The sequence below is a fragment of the Triplophysa rosa genome, linkage group LG17 (genome assembly GCF_024868665.1).
Source record: "Triplophysa rosa linkage group LG17, Trosa_1v2, whole genome shotgun sequence".
Classification (NCBI taxonomy): Eukaryota; Metazoa; Chordata; class Actinopteri; order Cypriniformes; family Nemacheilidae; genus Triplophysa; species Triplophysa rosa.
The window spans coordinates 17,316,094-17,343,008 of NC_079906.1; the positions used below are offsets into that span (position 1 = coordinate 17,316,094).

Sequence of the window (26,915 nt, forward strand, 5' to 3'; positions counted from 1 at the left end):
TGCGGTTAAAAGGTGTGGTGCAGTGTGTGCAGTGAATGTAACTCAGAGCAATGATTAACTGCTGCTTCTGTGTACAAACAGAGATTCCTGCTTTATCTTAATAGCACTTTATCCTTCTCTCTCACTCTCTCTCTCTTTCACTCTCACTGCTTGCTGCATTGATTTGATTTTAGTGTGTGTATTTGTTTTAATCGTCTTGATGATATAAAATTAAGATTAATAAATTAAAATTATAATCATTTTAAATGGCACTGTAATTCATACTGCACTGTTATTGGAGTTCTTTATAAAACATCTTTGTAGACCTGCATGTTCACTACTTGTGACATGACTTGCAATGTATTTTATTAGCGTTCTGTGATTTTTAATATATAGGCCTATGTCTATTTCTCATTTTACATTCTTTGAAATCTTATTTGATAAGTGCTGGTTTGTATTTTTTTGAAACTGCATGACAACAATAGTTGTTTAGTCAAAATTGATGGTTCCTCAAATAGAAGCAAACTAGTTAGCAAATTATAAGCAAATTTTATTTTTCATTTACTTTTTCATAAATATCTAAGTAAATATTATAGTAATAATTATGCTGTCACGAGGGTAAAAACATCAGGAGATCATTTTAGCTACATTGCCTAGCTTTAGGCTAGTTTGTGTCAGAGCCATTGAGAGAGCGAGGAGATTCATGGAGCCTTCAGATAGTTCCAGGAAGTTATGTTTTCTCTTTAAATGCTTTATTTCTTTCATTTTTTTTATCCATTAAATGACGTATTTCTTTAAATGGGTTAAAAGTTTACCTCAGTTGGTCTGTTTAGCCTCAGCTCCATGAGTTAACTTCCGGGAACTACTGAGAGCCTCCATGAACCGCCATTTCTGTGAAAAAACGGTTGGATTGGAGTTAACGGAGTTGACACGACTCTCTCTCTCTCAATGGCTCTGGCTTGTGTTTGCCATAATCTGAGAAAACCAATTGGTCAATGCTACTAGAAATCTCAGCAAACACTGTTAGGCCTACTCAACTGTTGTGTGTCTGTTTGTTGCTTGTGTTAGGGTCAACATGTTAATGAGGCATGGCCGTCCTGATGTGCACGTCCCTGGTGTCACAACACATGTGATTGTCATTAATATCCTTGTGTCGTAACATGGTTTAGTTTACGATGTCTCTCATCAGCGGTCATCAAGTCTATTCCTGGTTATTTTCGTCAGAAGTCCTCAGGGTGAGGCTTATAAAATGAGGTTGCAATCTGTGTCGAGTTCCTCGAGGTTCTGTAAAAAGGTTTGTTCATTGTTCTCCAGTGGAGGAAGTTCATTGGCTGGCTCCTATCGCAGAGCTGGTGCCAGAACTTCACAACAAATCTCTCCTCTGTTCTACTCTCGCGTGGGGCTGGTGTGGTAGTTTTTTTGTGATCCAGGCGTACAACCAAAATGTTGGGGGTTTGATTTCTGATAAACACTGTGAACACCACAAAGCTCCAGTGGAAGTTTGTAACATGTTAATCTGTACGCTTGTGTTAGATGGATTTCTTGAGCCGTTGTGTCGCATCTCGGAGATGTTTTTAAAGGGATAGTGTGCCCAACTATTGTCATCATTTACCCAAACTCCAAACCTGTATACATTTTATTGTTCTAATAAACCCAAAGAAAGATTTTTGGAAGAATACTTGTAAGTTGTAACCAAACAGATCTGGGGCACTATTTACTGCTATAATAGGGAACTATTGTGGTAGTCAATGGTGCCCCAGGATTGTTTGGTTTCCCAAATTCTACAAAATATCATCTTTTTTGTGAAATGACAGAATTTATATTTATGTGTGAACTATCCCTTTAAGACTGTGGGTGTCATTACAAATACCCGTGGACTGTTTAGCCTTTAAGCACAGAAACGAACTGTAAATGTGTTTTTGGTGTGACACCAAAAAGTTAGAAGACAAACTGTTATAATGTTTTATATTATTATTTTTACATGTATAATATAATACAGCATAAGAGAGATTCATCTTCATCGTTAGTTGTTAAATATTTGCTATGTCACACCATAGGACACATGTACAGTTTATTTGTCAACTACCTATGTGTCTAGGAACAAGGCATTGAGCACTGTACATTTCCTAACCTTGTATGTTGATTTGGATGGAAACATCATCTGAATCACTATTTATCGCATGTCGTCTGCTCTTGAACAGGGGAGAGATTGTTGTCTTGCGCCTCCTGTGAACAGACTGGCTCTGCCTCAGGGTAATACCCAGCATGCCTGTCTCTCTCTTTCAGTGTCGCCTATCAAAGATCATCCTCATCATACAGCCCGCCTGACTCTCACATGCTGAACTCAGGACTGAGAGTCGAAAGCCTGCGGTCGCATTCACAGTTCATAAAGACATGTCTCTAGTGTGAGACGTCTCACTCACTTGAAGCTCCCAAATACCCATGAAACATTTTTATTTTTATTTCAATTAATTAACTTCATTTTTATAAAAAGATTAAGGACCAGCTGAGCATCAGTCTGTGCAATTCCGTGATCTGACTTATTGAGGATCAATGACTCCCATGTTTTTTCTCTAGTCTGAAGGCCTGCTCTCGTTTCTTCCCCCGTCTGAGTCTGTTAAATCGAGGGCTTTACCATAAATAGGCCTGAAATGTTAAGCTGTAAACATCACTCCTCCGTAGAGTTGTGTGTCGTTTAGAACGCAGATGGATGGTGCTGTGTCTGTGTTGTTGGGTTGGCGGTGTGGATTGTGATGTAATCGCTGTGAGCTGGAACAGCTCACCCGGTTTGCCGTCCAGATTGGCGCTCTGCGGTTATTTAGACGACTGAATGACAGATAAAACACAGAGATTTTTCCATAACTTTGACAATAACAATATCTTGTGTTTCATTAAATAATAAATCTGAGCAATAATACAGATGGCACAGGTAAAAGAACAGTCCATCCAGGGGTTATAATTATGCTTGGTAAAAATTCCTGGAAACATAGTTTTGGTGTTTATCAACCACAGGCCAGATAACAGGGAAATAAAGTTGAATTCTGACTGCTAAAGGGCTTTAAGACCATCCAGGCTAGTGAATGATGTTTATCAATAGCTAGTTGTCGTTTTTGGTAATACAGCCTTCCAAACATCTCGATTAACAGATCAATGATCACATGATTTAATTATTGTTTTCTCTGGCTCAATATAAATTTAGAGAGTTTCCAGTTTGTCTATACACTTTGAGGACACGTTGAAATGATTATCTGGGACATCATGTTTAAGATGCTGTATGTAGACTGAAGACAACCAGAAATGTTCAAATTCTGCTCAAAGCAATCAAACGATCCTCTTTCTTCACGTGAATGTTTATTCAGCAATGATTTATATTCTGCAGTCACCCAGCAAATGTTTAATATTCTTCAAACAAGTCTTTCCATATTCATGTTTCCTGTCTGGCAGCAGCAGGCCGGTAAAGATCAAACTTTCATTCACTCGATCTCTCTCTTCCCCTCTCTCTCTTGATCAGGACCAGTTTGAAAATCTGGACAAGCACACGCAATGGGGCATCGATTTTCTGGAGCGCTATGCAAAATTCGTCAAGGAGCGTCTGGAGATCGAGCAGACGTATGCGAAGCAGTTACGGTGAGTCTATACATTTTAGCCATCAGTTCTGATGTCTGGTTCTGTTGACAATGCATTACATGTTTTTTGCTTTTTAAAAACAGTCAATATATTAAGGTGGTGGTGCAATAGTGTTTCATGCATTCTGACTTCTTTAAAATGTTAAACATGCTGGCTTCTCATGCTTAACACGGTCAACTTGTCAAAGACATATCACGTAGTATTTCTGTGCTGGAACCACCCCCTAGGATTCGTATAGATTTCAGAAAGTTTTTTTTCTGAACATGAAATTCCCTTACGTAACAACTTTTCTTAGTCCCTTATTGGATAATTCTTCTGGAAAAGCACGCCCACGCGTCAACCAGCAAGAGCAAGAAAAAGAGCACGCCCACTCGTCAACCAGCGAGAGCCCGCCCATCAATGCGCTTTGTTCGTTGCACTGAAGTTTAGCTGTGTTAGTTCACTGCAATTCCTCACCGAAAGTTATATAAACGGTGGATATAATGCTGGATTTGGAGATTGTTTATAACTGTTAGATGGTGCAGTCCCAGCGCTGAAAGATGCCGGACATTAACTGCACACGGTAAGTGAAGCTGCGCCAATGTCTGTTTTTTGTTTGCAATCGGCGCATACGTGCATTATGTAAACAACACAAACTTATAGTGAATCAACAGTTATGCCGGGATAATGCGATGATGTATTGCAGGGGTCTTCAACTACTTTTCTTTGAGGGCCAGATTCCAAAAGTATAAATAGGATGCGGGCCAGTTTTTTACCATATTCTCATTTCTTCTGTTATTTATTGCGTTTTGTTCCTTTAATACTGTTTTTGTTGCTGTTACTTATAGGCCATGATTAAAACATGCACGCAAATATTGCATCCAGTATTTGTGCCTTTTCATGATATTAAATTAAAAGGGATATTGTCTTTTTAATTGTATTTTATATTCCTTAATGAGTTACTTTACCCAAAAATTGCTACTAATTTACTCACCCAGTCCTCCAGTACACCGAGATGTGGGTGGCATTGTTTTTTCAAGAAGATATTTCTGAAGATATTTGGTTGAATTAATTAAAGTTAAATCAATAGAAGTCAAAAACGCAAATACATTCAACACAAAAGTAATCCCTGCCCCTTGTGACGTTAAATTCGCGTCTTATAAAGCGAGTCAATTGATCTGTGCAAGAAACTGAACGCTATTATCACATCTTCGGGTGAATTCCAATCGCATTCATGTGCCCCACGCACATACAGGGCAGAGCCTTTGTATAGTGCGAGTTCTGGGGGAGATGAACAGCTGTTTTTCATAAATATAGCCGTTATACTTAATGAATGCAGTAATAAAAACAACACCGTTTCCCCTTATCTGAGACAACCGTTCACGTGGTGTACCCTTCCTACAGTTAGCCTACTTTCAAGGGCACAAAATGTGTTTTAGAACACGACCTATCGCGTGCGCAAACCGATTGCCTGTGGCTGTGCAATGCATTGCTGATTATAACGTTGTAAATAACATTAAGTTTCTTGAACTGACCGATCAAATCGCTTTGAGACGTAAAACATTATGAGCCGCGGGAATTACTTTCGTTTTGAATGTAGCAGCGTTTTGGACTTTTAAAGATGTGGCGTCTCAGGAGGACGTGCATTTAAAGCACACCGTTCTTAAAGTCTGTCCACTTATTTGAAATGTTAAGGAGGGCCAGGAAAAGATGATTGGCGGGCCGCATTTGGCCTACGGGCCGCCAGTTGACTAGCCCTGATGTATTGTGTGCTCCTGCTTTAGTTCCGCCCCCCGCACGCCTTCAGGGGCTCGCCTGTTTCCGGAAATAATCGCACAACTGTATAAAATCTTTTATAAATTTGATCAAACTGAAGATTCTCCGAAGATACAAAGGATGCAGTACTTCTCTATACTCAAGATTAATGATGTACTCGAGATTAATATGAGCTTTGCAGAAACTGCGTGCGTTACCTCCTCTTTAACAAAAATTACAAAACAATATTCTGCCAGGTGATGTAGTTTATCAGCCTAAATGTACATTTGTATGGACAACTTGCACCATAATAATGTGATTTTGATAGGCTTAACAAGAGCATCATTCTCGATTCATTTTATTGATTTTTCTGATCGTTCCCTGATGAGGTAATGTTGCTTAGGGAGTCGATGTGATGGAGAGAGACACATCAGTGGTCATAAACAACACAGCGCTGTTTCCCCTACAGGTTCCACGTTGTAAGATTTGATGTGAGATCAAACTATGAATGAGACATGCTGTGAAATCGCCACAGGACATTGCAGCTGGGGCCTTTTCTCTCACTTCTCTCCTCCGCTTTGTCTTTTCACCTCTTGTTTCCTCTTCTCACCTCTTCTCTCCTGATCTCCATTTCTGTCCTCTCCTCTCTCGGGATGCATATGTCTCTGTAGACATTCTGTTGTTGCCTAGATACGGTCATTGAGTCCCTCCTCTTCCCCCTCTCAAATCTCATTGAGGGTTTTGGTGTAGTACCACATTCACTCTAACTGACAGATCCCACACTGCTCTCTAACCCCCGTGAGACGTGGCCCGTTACACATGGCAACACCCAGACTGTGTTTTCTCTCAAGAGCTGACATGGCGAGGAGTGAATGGAGCTGATGTACATTACTCTTGAATATCTGCGTTATGTATTGTTATTTTGTATGTTAAAGGGATAGTTCACCCAAAAATTATAATTCTTTCATCATTTAATCACCCTCTTGTCATTTCAAACCTGAATTACTTTCTTCTGGAAAAGAAGATATTTTGAAGAAAGTTGGTACCCATTCACTTTTATTGTGTGGACACAAAACCAATGCAAGTGAATGGGGCCAGTTAACAAGATTCTCCAAAATATCTTCTTTTGTGAACTGCAGAAGAAAGAGAGTCATACAGGTTTGAAATGACAAGAGGGTGAGTAAATGATGACAGAATTATCATTTTTGTGTAAACTGTCACTTTAAATGACATTACTTTGGCTAGCAAGCCTTTTTGCCATAATATGATTAAAGTTGCTTTGTAAATGAATTTCAATAACTGTTTACTTTTTAATTTTATTGAAGTCTAGCTCTTGTCCAACTCTCTCCTTTAAATAATGTCCAAATCAAAAACTATAAAACACAAAAAACAAATGTAAACATATGCTGTACATTGTGTGCATTAAAGAGTAAATATTACAATGTCCTTAAAATTACATTTCATGCCGTGTGTAATGTTGCTGTGTGTGAATGCTTTCCTGTAGCTCAGTGGTTAGAGCATGGTGCTAGCAACGCCAAGGTCATGGGTTCGATCCCAGGGGATTGCACATACTTCGAAACAAATATGTATAATGCAATGTAAGTCGCTTTGGATGAAAGCGTATGCCAAATGCATAAAATGTAAAAATGTGAATGTAAGCAGTCTGCCAAGTTGTAAAGCCAAAAGTGAACGAATAACAAAGCTATTGGCTTGGGAAGAAGGAGTGGACTCTGAATCACGCGAACGAGTCGTCTGTCATTTTAATTTCAGTTCCGGGTCGGATTTGCTTCACTCCGTGTAATGCCCGCCTAAGTTCCATTTGCGACACTGCACGCGGTAGACAAATCACAGCAGACCAGACCATCTGACCAATCAGATCACAGTAGGCTGACAGAAAGGAGGGAATAAGATAGATGAATCGCCGAACGAATCATTTGTCAAGTCAGTCAAGAAGTAAGGTAATAATAACTGCCTATTATTAGAAAATGAAAGTGTTTTTACACCTTGTATGTATGTAAACTTGTTGTTGGACACTCCATGAACCAAAGTAGGACCTTAAAAATCACAAATTATTTACTCTTTAAAAGGTTCGAAAGGTGATGTGTCATGAATTAAAGGCGGGGTAACCGATTTCCGAATTACGCTTTAGACAACCGAGTCGGGCCGAGTGCCAAAACATCCTTGTAGCCAATCAGCAGTAAGGTGAACAATGCACAGGAGGGCGGACATTAGCCGAGCCGAGCGCTGACGAAAGCGAAAGGTGGGGGTGTGTTTGTTTTGGTGATTTGAACATCAACAACGGCTACGAGAAATCGGACACCCCGCCTTTAAATATTGTTTTCTAGCCCAGTATAATATACTACTGTAATGCACTGCTCACTTCAGCAAGATCTGACATTGACAGAAGAATAAAAGTTCTTTTTGAGAAGTTATCTGAGTATTAATCATAATAAGTGTCTTTTTGTTTGATCTAATTCATGAAGTGAATTTGAGGAACTTTACTTACAGGAAGTGACAGGGATCATTTATGCAGCTCAGTGGGGGTGCGGGTTGAGGAAGGGGGATCTCTCACTCCCCTTGCACACGAAACAGAGCCCCCTCAAGAGAGAAGCATGCCGAAGTGCAGCAGCAGAGCGTCTCTCAACAGCTCCCACATAAGATTCGTCTCAGCGCTCTTCCCCTGAGTTTATTTTGCGTGGGACGAGGGGAGGGGAAGAGGCATTAGCATACCATCACTTTTTTTGGCCTGTTTACCGTGGCCTACTTACATTTTCTGATGCAAAAACCAAACATGCTGTGGACAGACTGTTGTTTTCCCTTCAGAGCTGTACAAATAGCTGTAGTTTTTTGAGCCCTGATGTTGATGTTTTTGTTTCATCTAGGCAAAATGTGAGAGAAAAATGCTATGCATTTTAAATTGTTATTTTGTTTCTCAACAGGAGTCTGGTGAAGAAATACTGCCCCAAACGCTCCAAAGATGAAGAGCCCCGGTGAGTTGAGCTTCAGGCAGTGACAGAAATAGAAATAAGTCAAATATTTTACATTTCACTTAGTTTAGAAATTCGGCCAATTTCCATTTAATTTTATTTAAGTATTTATTTTCTGTTGACTGAATGTTGTTTTACAGTGTTCTTTTAATGATGTCTTAAATTATGTTTAAGCTGATAAGAATTTAAACATTAAATAAACTTCACGTTTTGGCTGCAGCATGTTCTGTTTGCTGTAGGTTTATATGTCAGGGGGAGGTTGGGAATGGGGGGTGAATGTTGGGTGTCAGCACAGGACCCTCCCACATCCCGTAATGAATTCCATTATACAGGAATAATTTCTCTCGGCGTGTTTCTGTCCCGGGACATTCTTCATGCAGTGTACAGACAGCTCGCTGATTAGAACTCAACTCTGGAGGTGGGGGAGCTCTCCCAATGCACAACCCCCCCCCCCTGAAGAGAAGATACGAGCCGCCTGGTGTGCTTGTGAAGGAGGGATTTTTAATATAGTGAGCTAGTCATGCCTCGCAAGCTGGCCTTTGGTCAATATCAACATTCAGATAGACTGAAGTCCGTGGGTCCCCGGTGGCCGTGAAGGCAACCTGAGGAGATGCTGTGTCTGTGTGTGTTTGTGTTTGTGTATGTGTGTGTTGTATGTTAAATGCATTTCATTTTTTATAAAGGAATAGACAATGGGATCTTTCAAAACCTAAGCAATAAAATGTCTCATATTTGAACTAAGCCCTGAGTTGAGTTCATGTGAGGTCTAGCGATCATATTAAGATCTTAAATGTTTTCTAGTACTCATATTTGTGGATTTTTGTTTGTTGCATTTTGCTGTCTTTAGCTTTGTGATTTAATTCATTCATTTAATTAATTAATGTTGCATTATTTTTTTTTGTTAAAAATAAACAAAAATAATTTGTTAATCAGGTATATAAAGAATAAGTTTACAAAACTGTCTCCTTACCCCCATTGCTGTAGTAAGCTTATAATTATGATTTATAAGTTGAGCTGTCGGGTGCAGTTTCATGGAAAATGTTTGTTTGACATTATTTGATTTTAGCTTTCATGAAGATAAGTGCATGAAATAATGTGTGATTTTATATTTCTAAAAATTAGGGATGCACCGATATGTAAATTTTGGCCTATAACGATAACCGATAATTCTTTAACATTGGAAGCCGATAACCGATATATTGGCCGATATAATGTATCTAAACAAGGTAACCATTAGTTCTCCTTTTTCCCCTGAAAATCATGTACCAAGCCTACTTTACACTATACGATTCTTTAACCTTCAAACTTTTCTGGTATATTTAATAAACATATTATAGATGTTCTTCCAGAAATTTTTTTTCAATAGCCACATGTCTAACAGGTCTCAAGACAGAAAGCATTCAGACAGCAGTCCGATTCAAACAATATGCTTTTGTTCTTATAATTTACACATTCCTAAATACTGTATCTACATACTGTACCTTCATCAGCAATGTTTTGATAATAGCAGTAAGTGAATGATCACGACAGAAAGATTGTACTGTACTGTATTTTAACTGCGAGCAGCGTGCAGATGAAGTAGTTTAACCAGAGGAAATGATTCAAGATTTATTGGCTTTAATATATCTGCACAAATTTTATTATCGGCCGATACCGATAACATTAAAAATGAACATTTATCGGCCTTTACCGATATGGCCGATAATTTATCGTGCATCCCTAATAAAAATATAAGTTGGGGATATAAGATATTCATATTATAATATATGAAGAGAATGTATTATAATTAATTATAATTAAACTAAATAAAATATGTCTAATTAATAGGAATAAATAATATTTTTAATTTTACAAAAACATTCCTAACATTTGATTACTAATACTACCAACGCTTTAGAAAATGTATGGAAAACAGCTGTTTTAACATAATCCAAGTTTATTATATATATACTATATTCATCGTTATCTTGTTTTTGTCGTCCTGTAGGTTCACTTCCTGTTTGTCGTTCAACGCCATACTGAACGAGTTGAATGACTACGCGGGTCAGCGAGAGGTCGTTGCCGAGGAGATGGGGCACAAAGTGTACGGGGAGCTGATGAGATACTCACAGGACCTGAAGGCAGAGAGGAAACATGTGAGTATTGACTATATACTATTGTACATGCGTACAGTGACAATAAAGGCATTCTATTCTATTCTATACTATACACCTGAGCTTGAATGCAGTGATGCTTTGCTTTAGGTAAGAGATTTTATTTTTAATTCCTTTCTCGTGTCTTTACCACAGCACCTTCAGGAGGGAAGAAAAACCCAGCAGTATCTAGACCAGTGCTGGAAACACATGGATAATGTGAGTATTTGTGGGTTTAGGAAGGGAAAATTAGCAGGACTTGAGTACAATGTTTAATGTATTGCTGGTGTACAAGTTGGAGTTTTGTCACTAAATATAAATGTGGGTGACCGAATCACAACCTCTCCTCCAGCTGTGACCTGGGATCCAGATGTCTGCTTGTGTGTGTGTGTGAGCACAAAACAGAAGAAAGTGACAGTGCTATGAAGTGGAAAGCTGTTGGCACCGATGCAAACCTTCCTGTGGCTCACTTATGTTATCAAGCTCCCTTTTTCCATTCTGTTTTCCCTCTTTCTCGGATTCGTACCCTTTGCTGCATTCCTGCATCTTGTAGGTTTCCTGCCTGTCAGTGCGTCTCGTAGACAGCGAGGCTGAAGTATTTTTGCAGTTTTATGGTTGCTGCCGACCGAGGCCAGCAACAGCTGAATCTGGCGTTGAGAACTGCCGTGTCGTAATCGCACAGCTATTCCTCTTTCTTGCACCGTCACAAAATGAAACACAGATGCTTTGGAAGCCATAACGCCTAACTCTTCCTTTGCATGTATGTTTGTGTGAGTTTCAGTATCTGTTGTCACCAGATCAAGTCCTGTCAGATTTTGCAAACGATGTGCTTGCAGTGTCATAGGAATGGCATCCCGTCTGTTTTGACAGTCCATCTTTTTTTCTTTACTTCACAGAGTAAAAAGAAGTTTGAGCGAGAATGCAGAGAGGCAGAGAAATCGCAGATGATGTATGATAGGTTAGACAATGACATCAACGCCACAAAGTCTGAGGTGGAAAAGGTAGTTCATGTGTTCCTTGATTTATTTTGTACAGTTACTGTCTGAGTGTAAAGGACTAAAACCATTAGAACAATCCCAACACTCGGGTTGTTCTGAGGTCTGGATTGAACTCTCGATGTGTCAGTAATACAGATGGACCATTCGTTCTGTTTTAGGCAAAGTCCCAGCTGTATCTAAGACAACACATGGCGGAGGAAAGCAAGAACGAGTACGCCGCCCAGTTACAAAACTTCAACAGTGAGCAGTTGAAGCACTTTAACGTGTCCATCCCTCAGATATTCAAGGTGAGACTGTCTGCTTTCTACTAATGCTTCCCCAAACCTGCTTTTTAGTTCCTGTTATTTAGTATTTTTCTAGATTTTTTAATGATGATTATTTGTAACTTTGTAACAATTTGATTGAGGTGGGAGGGATTGTTATATTCTACAGAGCTTTTGATTGGCCAAAGGAATATAGTGCATAATGAGTCATCAGTATTTTTGATCTATATGCATCACTTTTTGATATAGAAGAGTTTAATATCCTCAAGTTGAAACGTCTATGTCCATGTGTTTGTAGAATCTGCAGGACATGGATGAACGTCGGACGGTCAAGCTGGGGGAGACGTACCGGAGTTTTGCTGAGGTGGAACGAAGAGTCATTCCCATTATCTCCAAATGCCTGGAGGGCATGGTGACCGCCGCCAAAAATGTGGACGAGCGCAGGGTAAGTGCCGGAACACACAACGTACGTTTCCACAAGTAACAAATTATGCGCCATTATGTACTGAAGGGAATGTACCGTGCTTCCGACTGAGGTCATTTTGCACCTAAGGATTTTCTCCGTAGCTATGGTCCAGCACACCAGCGGAGAAAGGCAGTATCGGAGACGGCTAGTGGGAGTGGACAGTTGAGAAAGGAGAGGAAAACATTAGTTGCTGTTTGCTGAATTCTGCTGCCGATACTAATGTGTGTATCGTGTGAACACCTAGTGTTTTTCTTTTTCTTTCTAAAGGTCACCGGGGCAGTTTGAAGAAAAATTACTCTGCTTAAAGGAAAAGTTCATCCCGCAATAATAAGTCTATTGTTTTAATCATTTATTCACCCTCATGTTATTTCAAACCTATGTGACACAAATAATGATTATTTTTGCCACAGAGTACATTATTATCTTGCCTAGTCTGCTTTTCATTCTTTCTTTCTGTTCTCTTATTTCTCCTCTATTATTCCTTACCAATGGTCACTACTTTCGCCCAGCAAAGAACCATTCGGGCGCTGAGTATGACCCGTTTCTGTGTATGCTTTTGTTTATGACCTCACTTTGTGTTGTCCTGGGACTTCCTAACGCCCTCTGCAGAAATGCTTAGGTCAAATGAGCCTCATTGAGACTCTTAAAGTGGTAAAATGAAGCCAGTTCTTTTGTAATGAGCACCACACCCTCGACAAACACACTTCCAAACTGTTTACCATCCTTCGTCGTCATTATTGAGATATGAATGTCCATATAATGCCTTTTCATGCCATAACAAAATATGAGTGCTGGCATGGGACTCGTAGTGTGACACAGTTGTTAAAATGATGTGGGCTGGTAACCAGTCGACATGAAATTACTTGACCCCGTTTACCTAATACTTGTTTCTGGTTCTGTGCATGATTCATACGCACGAGTAAAACAATTTTTGTCTTTGTAATATTAAATTAAATTTCCTGACACATTTCTTTTCCATCACAATCCCTGAGGCTGTTTCATCGTTCAATTTGTTGAATGGGTCCTGTAGTTCGGTTGCATTTAAACAAACCGTATGCTTGGTATCGGAGTCTAAAAAAAAATATCGGAGAGACAAGTTACGGTTCTTCTCGGATTCTTTTGATTACTATCAGAAATAATCTACAGGCACTCTATTGTTTGTGTATGTGTATCGGAAGTTCAGTTGGGGGGTCACAAAAGTGCGCATGCGCAGTAATGTTTGTTTATGTTGTTAAGATGAAACCGTCTATGACCGTTTCATCGGACACGCTCGCGCCTGACCCTCAGTTAACTTCCAGTTTGTGTTTGGCTAGTGTCTAATAATATAACTATTTATATTTTATTTCATGTATATTAATTTATATTATTATTTTACTGTATAATAATAAGTGTATTAAATAAATTATTTGTGGTATTTTGCCGTACGTTTATTTTATTAAATAAACAATTTGTTGAATGGGTCCTGTAGTTTTGATGCATTTATTGAAACCGTATGGTACATTGACATCTAGAGGTTGAGCTTGGTATAGCAATCTAGGTTCAAAATATTGGAAAGACAAGTTTAGCCATCCAACAGTTCTTCTTTTGCTTGTTATCAGAAATAATTTACAGGCACTATATTGTTTGTGAATAAAAGTGGGGGTCAGGCGCATGCGCAGTAACGTTTGTTTATGTTGTTACTTTGAAACCGTCTATATAATGCCCTTTTCGACTATCTAGTAAATTCCCATAACGTGGATAATGTCACGTTTTTGCCCTACTTTTTTTTACAGTTGAATATTTTCAGTATTGTTACTAAGGTTAGCTGAGTCAGAGTCACGTATTATTTGAAAAGCACAAATAAAGGTGCGGTCCAAATACAGTTGTAGTTATAGTTTGTAAAGAAACAAAAGGGAGTGTGCAGACTGAACGAAACGTGTTAAAACATTAAACCTGATGTCGTCCTCCCACAGGATTCTGATATCGTTGTGGAGTCATTTAAGTCGGGATTCAATCCCCCTGGTGAATTCCCATTTGAGGATTTCAGTCAGAACATCCAGAGGACGGGGTCAGACAGCACCATCGGGACCCCCAAAAGTGAGGGAGGCAAACCAGACCCCAAACATGCCATCGGCAGAACCAAAAACAAGCTTTGGCTTTTTGGGAAGAAACCCAAGGTAAGGTTTAGATGCACTTTTCATTGTCACCTCTTTCAACTTCTTACTATTTTAAGGCTCGTTTGCTCAATAGGTAATAGAATAAAAACCGAAGTCAATGCTAGGCTTTTTGAGCTTGTGTGTTAATGCCCACAGGGTAAAACTTGCACTTCTGCTTTCACACCTCTACTGCTGCAAGCTGCCTGACCTTTATTTCTTTTTTTGAGAGCGTTACTTCATGTTTTTTGTTCCTTTGAAAGTAACGTTTAAGATCGAAACTTGCTAGGAAGCAACATTCTATTTTGTGGTCTTTGAACTAGCCTATTCATTAACCACCATTGTTTTGTTTTTATTTGTTAACATGTTTGGTTATAAGCTCACCTAAAATCTTTGTTGTCCCAGATTCCCCCAACCATTCCTCCCCCTCCCCGCCCAAGTTTTCCCTCTGGCCCTTTCCAGTCTCCCAAATTCCCTACTGAGCGGATAACAAACCGCCTGTCTGAAATGAAAATCTCAAAATCTAAGATCCAGTCCTTCCGAGCTGTGAGAAGAGGGGTAAGAGTCGGCCTGTGTGGGTTTGGAGTGGCTTTAAAGTTAGTTGAAGTTAGAGCTTGCGCTTGAGCCGGTTTCTCTCACCCAAGGTTTAGCTGATTCCTGCACGTGAAAAAATTGGACTGACGAAAAGTGTTTTTTAAATCAAGGAATGAAGCTTCATCTGGGTCCGAAGAGCTGTGCTTCTGATTTTAGCTGTGGGATTCAAATAAGTCTTGAAATTGTTGCGTAATGCAGTAAAACGTGGTGGAGGGGTGTTTTGGGTGGATGTTTGTCTTTTTTAAGATGTTAAAAGCTAATGTCTACTACTAAAGGCACTAAAGGTGCTTTCACACAACTGTGATTTAATAGATGTAGTCCATCGAAGCTGTATCTTCCACCCTTCTCCATAGCTAAACATGTTGCATCATGTCTCTGCACATTTTCAAAGGCTTTAAATGTTTTTGCACTGACAATGGTTTCTGCCTCGTGTTGCCTCAGATTCGTTTATTAAAATTTAAAAAATTAATTCTGGTTGTTGTGTTTGGTAGACATTGTAAATCACTGTCAGTGTGAACATCCCTCCAAAAAGTCTTGGAGACGGAAGCGTCGGGAATAGATTGACAGACGTGATATTTGTGCATACGTATCTGGGAGTTTAGTCTGGAAATGTCACAGATTTGAACAATCGCGTTTTGAAGATCCTGAACGAAGCTTGAACTCTTTTGGGAAAAATAGCTTATTGTTTGTGTATTACATGCCTACACGTACACAACTGATTTTGTTTAGCAAAAATGTTAAACGTGCAGCTGTGGATCTCTTTACAAAAGAAAATCGAAGTAATATTTAAATATCTGCACAGAGTACCAGCCTGCTTACCAACAAATGAACGAATGATGACTGTTCACCTACAGTTGAGAGAGAAAACATGTGGACTCTCATCAACATTTAACATTTATAAACAGCTTTTCTGAAATCTCACAAGCCTCAGCATTTATTTCATTAACATTTTCTGTATTTATATAGACGGTTACATTGGACACTGGCCCGAAGTTACCTTCCGGTCTGTTTGTTGATCGGTCTGGCTAGTGGCTAATAATATAACTATTTATTTTAATCGATTTCTATTAATATTATTTAGATCAATGTTTTATTGCATAATAATTGTATTAAATAAACAATTTGTTTAATTTGAATGTATGTTCATTTTAGTAAAGAAACCATTTGTTGAGTGGGTCGTGTAACTTTGTCGCATTTCAGTTTAGCCAAGAAACGGCTCTTCTACTGGTAACCCCAAATAATACTGGCTAGACATACTTTTAGACATACTAACTTGCTAGCTAATGTAATTTACTTGTTATTTCTTTTGCTTGTTATGAGATATAATCTGCAGGGACTCTATTCTTTGCAGACGTGTACCGGAAGTTAAGTTTGGGCCACACAAGCGTGCATGTGCAGTAACGTTTGTTTATGTTGTTCCTTTGAACCCGTCTATAGCCAGGTGCATCGTTGTTAGTGGTAATCCTATCACCTTGTTAACTGTCATCATCATAGATTACCTTTTCCAATAGATGGTAAAAGAACAGCAACGATATAGTCGATAGTATGGTTTAAGATACAAATGTTGAAATCAAAGTTGAGGTTGTCGTGAGATTTCTGGCTGGTTCAGGTTAATGACCAGACTTCTTGTTTGCCGTATTAACCATATCATACTCGCATGAACTAATTCTGAACTCATGGCGTGAACTTGGTCAGGGTTTTGACTAAAACCTGTCCTAATGTGATAAAAATCATCAGTGCACTCGACTGACTGGTTCTGATGAGTAATTTTCTTTTGTTCTTTTTAAAATGCTGTGACAATAACATTTACTACTCAGTGGTCGTTGAGACTGGTAAGTTTTTGGTCTTGTTATCTGCTTTATGTATTTCAAGACATACCTAGGTGTGAGAATAGATTTTGTGTGTTTAGTTATAGGACTGTTTTCTCTTTAGCTCCCGAGTGCAGAGGATGCCTTGACTTCAACAGCAGTTAGATTCATACAGCTTAAAGATGTCTATCTTGCAATGTGGGTTCATGTTTACAAACTTTCCTTAAATTACAAAATTGCAGTGTATATGCAAGCAAATGGGCCCATTAAGCTATTGGAAAGACATCTTTAAGAGTGAATGTCTCCTGAGACTCTCACTTACTGTATGATGGAAGCTAATGATGTTTGCCTACATCCAGCCTTTAAAGGGATAGTTCACACAAAAATAAAAATTCTGTCATTATATATTCACCCTCATGTCGTTCCAAACTTCTTTCTTCTGTGGAACAAAAAAGAAGATATTTTGAGAAATGTCTCGGTAGGTTTTGTCTATACAATGGAAGTCAATGGGGGCCAGTGTTGTTTAGTTACCAACTTTCTTCAAAATGTCTTCATAATATACCTTTGTGTTCTGCAGAAGGAAGTCATAGAGGTTTGGAATGACGTATGGGTATTTTGAGAATTTGTATTTTTGGGTGAACTATTAACCTGTGTTTTATACAGGCACCTACATTAGAGGATCTGAGCCACCTTCCCCCCGAACAGAGACGCAAAAAACTGCAACAGAGAATCGATGAGCTGAACAAAGATCTACAGAAGGAAATGGACCAAAGGTAGATCTTGTAGATTCTCTATTGCTCACATTTTTTATTCTTACGTAATATTCTTTATCCATTATTTCCTGTTAACTAAAAAAAAGTGTGTTTAAAAAACATAAGTTGTTTGTTTTCTTGTATTTTTATATTAAGATGGCATAAAGATGCAGTGATCTTTGGTTAGATAATAATATTTTCCCCCATCACAGAGATGCTCTCAACAAAATGAAGGACGTCTATGAGAAGAATCCACAGATGGGCGATCCCGGGAGCCTCCAGCCGAAGATTTCAGAGACCATATGCAACATGGAGAAACTACGTTCCGAGATCCATAAAAATGAGGTAACCTTCCCAGAGGACCGGCTCATTGTTGCAGTCTTATAAGGAAGCACAGCCTCCGGGAACGTACATCTGGCCAAATGAGACCTGAAACAGCTGACCAACACTGTGTGCCAGTGACCCCTAGTGGAGGAGTGAACACAATCCAGATTCTGATTTGCACTCGATGCACTTTGACAAGTTTTTTTAACCTTCTGCTTGAGTGGATTCTTAAATGATGTAATTCGAAACAACGTGTTCCTCTGTTTTTCAGAGTTGGCTAGCAGAGGTAGAAGGGAAGCACGGTTCTCGCAGCGAGCGACGGTCCAGTGCGGATGTGAACCATCACGCTCCTCACGGCAGAGAGAGGTCTGTGTTTCCTGATTACATTATCTGCATTCTCAAGACACAAGGCTTATAGTATGTCTGCTATACAGTCGTCTCATGTGGGAGTCTAAACTGTTTGTAAAGCAAAGCTTAGAAGGGGCCGTTGAGATGTCCTTGCTGTTCTGCAAGATTGTTGTCTATGGAAATGAGGAGACGGTAAAAGACACAGCAGCTGTGTTAACAAGACAGATGGGGTGTTGGTTATGTCTTAAGGGACATTAATAGGATGTTCAATAGTTTTCCTTTGCAACATAGGTTTGTATACTGTCAAATACAGATTTTTAAGGGTTTGGATAAAAGCGCCTGCTGAATAAATCAGACAGTTGTATAGTTTGTACACTATTATTACTTCATTTATTGACAGATGTTTTCTATTTTCATTGGTAGTCCTGAAGGCAGTTACACAGACGATCAGAACCAGGAGCATCGGTCTCCACCTCAGCCCGATCCACATGAGTTTGATGATGAGTTTGACGACGACCCTCTTCCCGCTATTGGGCACTGCAAAGCTCTTTACTCTTTTGATGGTAGGAAAAAAACTTGAGTGGGTTGTTTTACACCTCAGCATGAAAAGAGAAAAATGTTTTCGCTATATTTACAAAAATCAAGGACAGGCACACTGTAATGCGAAATAAATGTTTATTTACAATGTAAACTATAAATATATATATATATATATTGTAAATAATTCATTTCCCACGGTACTGTTTATGTTTGCTGATTAAAAAATATTTTCATTGTTCATTGTAAATAATGTGATTTTTATTGACAATGTAAAATGTTAAACATCCAGATGCACTATTGGGATGAGAATGTTTTATACCTATTAATATGTCATAATGCAAAAGCTCATAATAGTATAAGAATAGGCTTCTTATTTTAAAACAAAAATTGTTTTGTTCATGATCGTCTCAGGTTTCTCAGCCAAAAAGAAAACAAATGTTTATACGTGAGAGAGTGAGCGGAATGAATCAAAATGGATGAATCTCATGAAATGTCCAACTTACACACCCTCCCCACAAAAAGAAAATATGAAAAGTTTTTGTTTTACATAAAACGTAACGCTTAATACTAAAATAAGTTGATTCTTTACACTGTGACATCACCCCAACTATTGGGAACTCTTTGGACTATAGTAATGAGAATTCGAATTTTAACCCGGACATTCATAAGATATTACATAGTGCTGCGTTTCAACAAAGCATCAGCCATGAACATTCCTCACTGACTTCCTGTTGAAAGTGTAATGTTAAACCGTTTGTTTCTCATAGGCTCTAATGAAGGCACCTTGGTAATGAACGAGAACGAGGTGCTTTACATCATAGAGGACGATAAAGGCGACGGATGGACGCGGGTTCGAAAACAGAGCGGAGAGGAAGGCTACGTCCCAACTTCGTACGTGGAGATCACACTGGAGAAAAACAGCAAAGGTGCAGTCACCTACATATGAGCCCCGCCTATTTATGACATCACACATGGGAAGCATGTGTAAGATGTATCGCGACTCATCGAGCGCAGCTTGGCTGACTCCCGTATGCTTTTGTTCACTGTGTGAGCCCGAGGACGAACACACAAACACTGACTTTGTTCATCTGCACTGCCAAGTTGCTGCAGTGGATAAATCCTGAGCTGAGGCAACTTTTTATTGATGATATTTTTAACGCTTTTAATGAATTCGTGCTCGGTACACTATTTTGAATCAGTTTTTATATTTTCAACTTGAGAAAACGGAAAACTGAACGAAACGCCTGCTTTCCAAATGTCTGTCGAAAAGATGATTTGCCGAAATATAACAGCTCTTTATTTGATTGAGACTTACTTGTATGTACAGTGTGTCTACCGTCCGTCATCTGTTCTATTCGCTGTTCTCTGAAAAGTCATTTTGTTTTGGAATTTTATCCATTTTGGTTCACCTTTTCCGGCAGGTTCCCCCTTTTTCTTAAAGCCTCGCAGGGGCACAGCCATAACTTTCTATTTGTAACCGAAGGTTAGAGGCATTCAATAAAAACCAAACAAGTTACACCAGGGTATTGATCGTGTAAATTCACAGCCGCACTAGCGCCCTCTATTGGTGGAGGTATTTTGCCACAACTTTTTTCTGTCTTTGACCGATTTTTCTGTTGTCTTGTCAGTGACTCTGTCCTCTCTCTTTCTGTGGCTGCAGGTTCCTGATTGGATGATTGGGGTTCTGAGGTGTTTGGTGGACGGGACTCACTGCTGTGGGTCTGTTAATGGGGCGGTGGGGGGGTTTAAGACCGGGACATGATTTTAGAGCCGTGCTGGGGCAGGATGCATGTTTGCATGATGTTTGTGTCATGTCCATTAACGTCATTCCATTGCAGCAGTCATTCCTGGAATAACAGGGTGTGCAGGGATGGGGTCACAATGGGGAACCGAGACGCCCGTGAGCAATAACAGAGAACGATGATGTTAGAAACCCAAAGAGAGTCATTGCCTGCCACTAACATTTGTGCTCCATTTCAAGTCAGTGGAATCTTTGTTTGTGCCATCTCATGTACCTGCACGATCCATATCTGTTCCTTCCTCACTCTGACAAACTTGTCCCCTTAATAGGATTTAACCACTTAGCCGGCTCTAATCTTTAAATACACCTGTGATTTGTCAGTGTCTTGTTTGTGTCTGTCTTTACTTTAAAATGTCTACATTACCTCATCGATGCATTCCGTCATGAACGTTATGTTAACCGTGCTGTCCTTAACCGAAAAGCATGACCAATCAGAGTAGAGGAAGCATGGGGCTACAGTTCCCACAGCAACGTGCATCCACTTGCCCCGCCCCCTGCGTAGCCTTGATGGACCAAAGGAGCGTGATACAGTTCTACTTTTGACCAGCAGGTGGAGCCAAACATACAAAACGAGCAGAGAAAACTCTTCGAGGACCACCAACCTATCATTACAAAAATACCAGCATCTCTGCCTTAATTTCAAGCTTCTGTGTGCTAACTTAAAGCCTTTAAAGGTTTTTCTGCCCTTGTATGCCCCGCAATTTTTCCACTCCAGCTCCTGATAACTTGTTAAAAGAACATGCTCATCGGCTCCCAGCGATCTCAAGTTTGTGTATTTGTGAATGTGATTCCTGCCTATACAACAGTATGCATATGGATGAATATATGCGTATATGTATATAACTAGTTAGTTTTTATCATTAAACTGTATTAACTTCTCTTATTTCAGAATGAATGTGTTTTTATTGTGACTTGTTTTTATGGATGCTCTAACCAAGCAAATGACTTTCAGCGTGTGCTTGTACGTCCGAACTGTGCCGTTATCACTTTGTAACCAGTTCTTCATGGTTGAATCCTATTCTCGGTAGGACCTTGGTCTTAACCAATGCACTTTTTACCCTGTTGCATTTGAATTTGAATATTGGTGAGCGTGTGACGTCAGATGCGAATGCTACTTGTATGATGAATGTGTTAGACGGTGGTGACCACTATATGCGGGTTTGTGTTGGAGCAAAAGAAATAAATGCTTATGTCTTGTCTGATTCAGTTTGTTCATCAATCTATTGAACAAGGAGGATTTGCTATTTATAGCTTAAAACAGCATTATATAACAACAGAAGCAGCCAAAGTGTGAGTTCTTTGTTTTCACTCATTTGTGTTGAGGCAGAAGACAGTCAATACATGTCAGGGTAATGCAGTTTTCTTTGTCTTGTTTTACTGTGGGTTCTATTCACATTACTGTGCTTTTGATTATTGGTGTCTCTGCAGATTAGATACGCATTTCACTTCAAGTGAAACAGCAGCCACACCTTTATTCTCTGCTCATCTCGCCAGACACAATAGAGACACCCGACATAGATGAAGGCACCCAAAGTGTTGATGCTCAGATAACGCATAAAAAATGTCTGAAGTTTTCATTGCATTAGATACAAAATATCAAACTTGTAATCTGGAAAACAAAATTTAACTTTTTGCAGTAACAACAAACTGGCATTAGAGTTAATCTCGTGGATGTATGGACTGCAAACATGTTCTATTAATAACCGTGTCAAAAACCTTTCAAAAGTTGAGGACCACTTATTAATTTGATCCTGTTTTGGAATGATAGTATACTCATCCAAACTACAGAATAATACACAGGTTAGTTTAGGAATTATGTTGTAACTAATCCAAAGTAAATCAAATCTCGGTTATAATTTAGCATCTTTAGTGACACATTGAGTAGAATTTGCTAAAATCTTGGTTTCACTGAAGCACTTTTGTGATAAAACTTCCTATCTATGCTAAGATAGGTTTCTTTTTAATTATTCAAAGTATAAAATGTTTTTTAATAAAGTTTAAGGTTTTTAATAAAATTTAGATCAATGACATTTTTGTCTGCAAAACTAATTTCTAACATTTAAGCGTATGTCTTCAGATAAAACAAAATTTAAGGTCATGAAAAACATTTTAAAGAAGTGCACCTAAATGTAAAGTATAGTGTATATATTTAAATTAAGTTTAATCTGAACCCTAACAAAATGATAGTTTTTCATAGTGTGCTGGTGCTGTTTCTAAATGTATAGTAGACTCTATTTTTACTTTATGTAACGACATGAATACATTTTAAATGTGTATTTATTTTTTTGGTCGACTGTATGAAGTGCATAATTGATTGTAGGAAATAGTAGAAATGTTAGTATGAAATTGAATTGATATGAAATTCAACAACAAAGCCAATTTCTGTAACAGAATTAAAAACATTTTATTAGATATTTATTCATAACTTTTTAGAATATTCCATTTAAAATATTATGAGTGACTATTTACAGGTCAACAATACTTAATACAATATATTACACAAACTAGCCTTCACATGTTTACACTAGAGATAAATATGTACAGCATTTACCATGTGGGGTTTTTAAACTGATCAGGTCTGCATTGACCAGCGGACTTCATGATATGAGACAAGAACAGTGTAAACTAGCATTTTAAACATTGCTTCCTTCTTTCATAGCACTTCAGATCCATCTTAAAGTTATAGTCCATCATATCTGTAAACATCCATCACTTTGCAGGTCACGTGATTACCACGGATACGTATTTTCAGTACTGAAACATTCTGTGTACACCCTGACCTGCAATCTTTGGGTGGATTATATAAGGCCATTAGATAAAACCGGCATACCCTTCCTTCTTTGATGCATTTTACACCAACTGTTACCTGCCCATTTCAGCAGTCAGAAGTGTAGAGCGCAATTACACCTTTGCAAAGTCTACATGGAAGAAATGAACTATCCATAGATGTGCCAGATGAACTCATGAATGCTTTCCAAATTGCAAGAGGAATCTTTAGAAGATCTTTTAGGTGCAAATGTTCTTTGACATGACTCCATGTGCAGCAGATTCAGTTTGCAGTCATGTACTGAATTGAATGTATATACAGTCTCTTTCTTTCAGAGTTCTGTGTGTTTGACTGCAGGTTCTAGTTTTCTAGACAGGGCTGTGAGGATGAGTTTGAACTTGTCGTATCGTTCTGTCTGGTTCACGGCCGCCCCTCTGCTGCCCCAAAGCAGACGCAACTGGAAATCCGTCCTCAGGATCTCCAACATGTCATCAATAGGTTGGAAACCTGGAAAAGGAAGAATATTGTTACATTAAATTTAAAATGACTTTATTTTTGTTGTTCTTTTGAACACAATAGAAGATATTTTGAAGAATGTAGGACAGCAAACAGTTCTGGGGCACTTTTGACTACCATTGCAATTCTTCCTACTATGGTAGTCAATGGGGTCCAAGAACTATTTGGTTAAATATCTTTCTCTGTGTTCACCCAAACAAAGAAATATATACAGGTTTAGAACAACTAGAGAGTAATTCGTGACAGAATTTTCATTTTTAGGTGAACTATCCCTTTAAGTAACCTTAAACTTTTGAATGGTTGTGTATGTTTTACAACTAAATGGGAAAGTTAATTTTAAGTAACTACAAGCTTTTCCAAAATTAAAAACTCCTTTATTGCCAAAACTCATTTGAAAATTCCCAAAGTAAAACACTGGCTTAAACATGTAACTTCTCCACTGAGCAGTTCAATGGCGAATTGACCACATAAACCTCTATATGGCTCATGACTTCCCTTAAATTAATGCACATTACTCCCGAAATGACTTGCAGCCCAGACTTACCCTTCAGGATCCGCTGTGCGTTGCAGGTGTAGGTGTCTGCGTTGCGAGCGACAGCACGAGCACCCTCTAGGTGGCGGAACATGATTTCACATCCTTGGTCGTTGTTCTCCCAGATGTCCATGCAGTCGAAAGTGACCGCTGACCTCTCCATCAGGGTGAGCAGAGGCATCAGCAGGGGAACGCTGGCATTGCTCAGGGGAATTTCAGCTGAAAGCCAAACCAATAACTTAATCACAAATCACCTATAAATGCCATTTTACGACTAATAAGTTAAAAACGTACCACTTCCTTCATAGAGTCCTTTGTAAAATGGCTTCAAAGATTTCTCATAAATAATGGCCGTCTGTGTGTATTTCCGCCGCAAGGTAGTCCACGTATGGTCCAATCTGGTGATCTGTTATCAAAAAAAATCACATCACGCTGAATTTGATTTCCACACAGAAAATAGACTTGAGTGAACCTGAAGTGCTTGTGTGTAGCAGATAGGAGGAGCGTTTTTGTACCTGAGGCATGTCCAGTGCTTTCATTAGTGAGGAAAACGCATAAAGGTCTCCCATAGAGTCTTTGAGTTCCAGAGCGACCAGAATGATCCGGTTTAGGGTGGCTGCTCTCTCTTCTAGACTTCCTGTGCACCCTAGGATATCCACAGCGACGGCAATTGCCATGGTGTTATGCCTGTTAAAAAGCACAAGTCATGCATGTTAAATGTGACTAAACACAAGAGTAAATCTTAAAGGGATACTTCACCTAAAAATGAAAATTCTGTCATCATTTACTCACTCTCAGATTGTTCCAAACCTGTATAAATTTCTGTGTTTTGCTGAACACACAGGTAGATATTTGGAAGAATGTCAGATCTCATCCCCCATTTACTGCCATAGTAAGAAAAAAATACTATGGGAGTCAATGGGGGATGAGATCTGACATTCTTCGAAATTTCTTCCTTTGTGTTCAGCAAAACGAATACATTTCTACAGGTTTGGAACAATCTGAGAGTGAGTAAATGATGACAGAATTTTCAAAATAAAAATGGGTGAGTTTTAATGCAAATCACTGTGATTTGAACTTGTTGTTTGGTGCGAATTAGACTTAAGCAAAAAGTTACGAATTTATTATAACATTTTTCCTATTCGTTTTACGTTTCAAAATTCTGGCTTTTAGATCAGGTGTTGACAACATCCGTTTACCTTTCCATGATATCCTGACGCAGCTGTCTCCCATGAGGAAGGGTCACTAACTCCAGCCCGGAGGTCACGCCCATCTGACCTTTCATCTCCTCGGAAACATTCAGTATCCTAGCAACCTGTATCGTGCACACACACACACAGCACTTTATAGAAACCCACTTCAAAGATCATAAGTACCTCCACTAAGAAGCTGAGGTATGATTCTGAAGTATTTAAGTATTCGGGATTAAACAGAAAGATGTGGGTGCGCCGAGCCTGTTTTCTACTTCTAATATTGATCCTGTGGACTGACATGAACAACAAACTTGTGATTTAATTCTCAAGCGTCCAGAAAAGCCTAGTCTCAGTACCTCTGTCAGAGAGAAACATGGAGAGTCGTGTGCACAAGAGCCTTTTGGTGTTGTTTTTAATTGAAATACATTTGGCTGTGTATCACAGCTGAGGTTTGTTTTTAAGTTTGTCCGTTTTGAAGAGCAGACTGACTCACATAATAAGATTTTAATTACAGACGCATCGTTCATGCTTGTATTCAATGGGTGTGGATGGTTATCCCCAGTTCTCTTTTGATCGTCATCGTTGTTGTGTGTTTAGTTTCCTTTTACCCTCCCATATTTTGAAACCGAAAGCTATGAAACGTTTGTAGATTAGTCATCTGTTGTCCTGAAGCTTTTAAAGTCAACATGAAATGCAATGTGACTTGAGTTTTAGAATCATACCTGACAGTCTGCGTGCAGGATGTGTTTAGCGATCGTCTTTGGATCCAGACCGACGACAAGTTCCTTTGCTTTCTTTAACACCGTCATCTCCAGCGGCTTGTTCTCCTCCGGCAGAAGGCGGAAGTTTGCGTCTCCCGGTTTAAACGCCGATTCAGTTTCAAACACGGGTCTTATAAAACCTGTAGCTTTCTTGGCATCGTCTTCGTCGGTGTTCTCTTCCTCGCTGCCGTGGTCCAAAGCTTTGATCGCATTATGGTAAGAACTGCGATCCAGTTTAGTGGTGCTCTCGGTTCTTCTTAAATCCACTTCGCTCTTTAGCCGTTCCACGTAACCGTTAGTATGCAAGCTGTTCATTCTGTCCCACTCAGTATTACTGCAAGGACTCAGTTCACAATAGCTTACTTCTGGGCTACCCGACGGGTGCTGCTGTTGGAATAAATTCTGCAGTTTGTAGGGCTTCACTGGAGGTACCGGTGGGGTGCAGGATGTTCTCATAGAAGGCACCTTGCTGGGTTTAGGGGGTGGCTTGGGAAACAACTGGCTGTCAGATCCACGGATAGCCTCGCCCGGCTGGGTGTCGAAAGCAATCCTGCGGGGTACCGTGGGGCTCAGTGCTGGCTCACTTCCGGTTCGGAATACTGGGGATTTAGGGCACGGCTGGCGTTCCATATGTGGTGCCTGTGCCTGGGGTCTATAGCCT

General features: G+C 39.3%; 2 protein-coding genes across 9 annotated transcripts in view; one reads left to right on the forward strand and one right to left on the reverse strand.

Annotated features, from left to right (window-relative positions):
- fnbp1l (formin binding protein 1-like) overlaps nt 1–21,687 on the forward strand; it is a 45,769-nt gene extending 24,082 nt beyond the window's left edge. Inside the window, exons 2-17 of one of the 5 annotated variants that reach the window (XM_057356108.1) lie at nt 3,491–3,606; nt 8,280–8,330; nt 10,315–10,462; nt 10,616–10,678; nt 11,356–11,460; nt 11,616–11,744; nt 12,019–12,165; nt 14,139–14,342; nt 14,724–14,876; nt 16,730–16,744; nt 17,384–17,493; nt 17,685–17,817; nt 18,068–18,162; nt 18,568–18,707; nt 19,452–19,610; nt 20,345–21,687. In XM_057356108.1, the coding sequence (XP_057212091.1) occupies nt 3,491–3,606; nt 8,280–8,330; nt 10,315–10,462; nt 10,616–10,678; nt 11,356–11,460; nt 11,616–11,744; nt 12,019–12,165; nt 14,139–14,342; nt 14,724–14,876; nt 16,730–16,744; nt 17,384–17,493; nt 17,685–17,817; nt 18,068–18,162; nt 18,568–18,707; nt 19,452–19,610; nt 20,345–20,352 (1,776 nt within the window). In that variant the 3' untranslated portion in view covers nt 20,353–21,687. Of the gene's footprint in view, nt 1–3,490; nt 3,607–8,279; nt 8,331–10,314; nt 10,463–10,615; nt 10,679–11,355; nt 11,461–11,615; nt 11,745–12,018; nt 12,166–14,138; nt 14,343–14,723; nt 14,877–16,729; nt 16,745–17,383; nt 17,494–17,684; nt 17,818–18,067; nt 18,163–18,567; nt 18,708–19,451 lie in introns of all 5 variants that reach the window. The other 4 variants (XM_057356107.1, XM_057356109.1, XM_057356110.1 and 1 more) reach the window with 4 other exon arrangements.
- A 1,166-nt stretch (nt 21,688–22,853) lies between these two features.
- The window catches only part of bcar3 (BCAR3 adaptor protein, NSP family member), a 56,976-nt gene continuing 52,914 nt past the window's right edge, over nt 22,854–26,915 (reverse strand). For 2 of the 4 annotated variants that reach the window (XM_057356810.1, XM_057356811.1), the window contains exons 9-14: nt 26,216–26,913; nt 25,500–25,615; nt 24,816–24,987; nt 24,595–24,706; nt 24,313–24,519; nt 22,854–23,759 (exon numbers count right to left, since the gene is read on the reverse strand). In XM_057356810.1, coding sequence (XP_057212793.1) covers nt 23,584–23,759; nt 24,313–24,519; nt 24,595–24,706; nt 24,816–24,987; nt 25,500–25,615; nt 26,216–26,913 — 1,481 coding nt within the window. In that variant the 3' untranslated portion in view covers nt 22,854–23,583. The remainder of the gene's footprint in view (nt 23,760–24,312; nt 24,520–24,594; nt 24,707–24,815; nt 24,988–25,499; nt 25,616–26,215; nt 26,914–26,915) is intronic. The other 2 variants (XM_057356812.1, XM_057356813.1) reach the window with 1 other exon arrangement.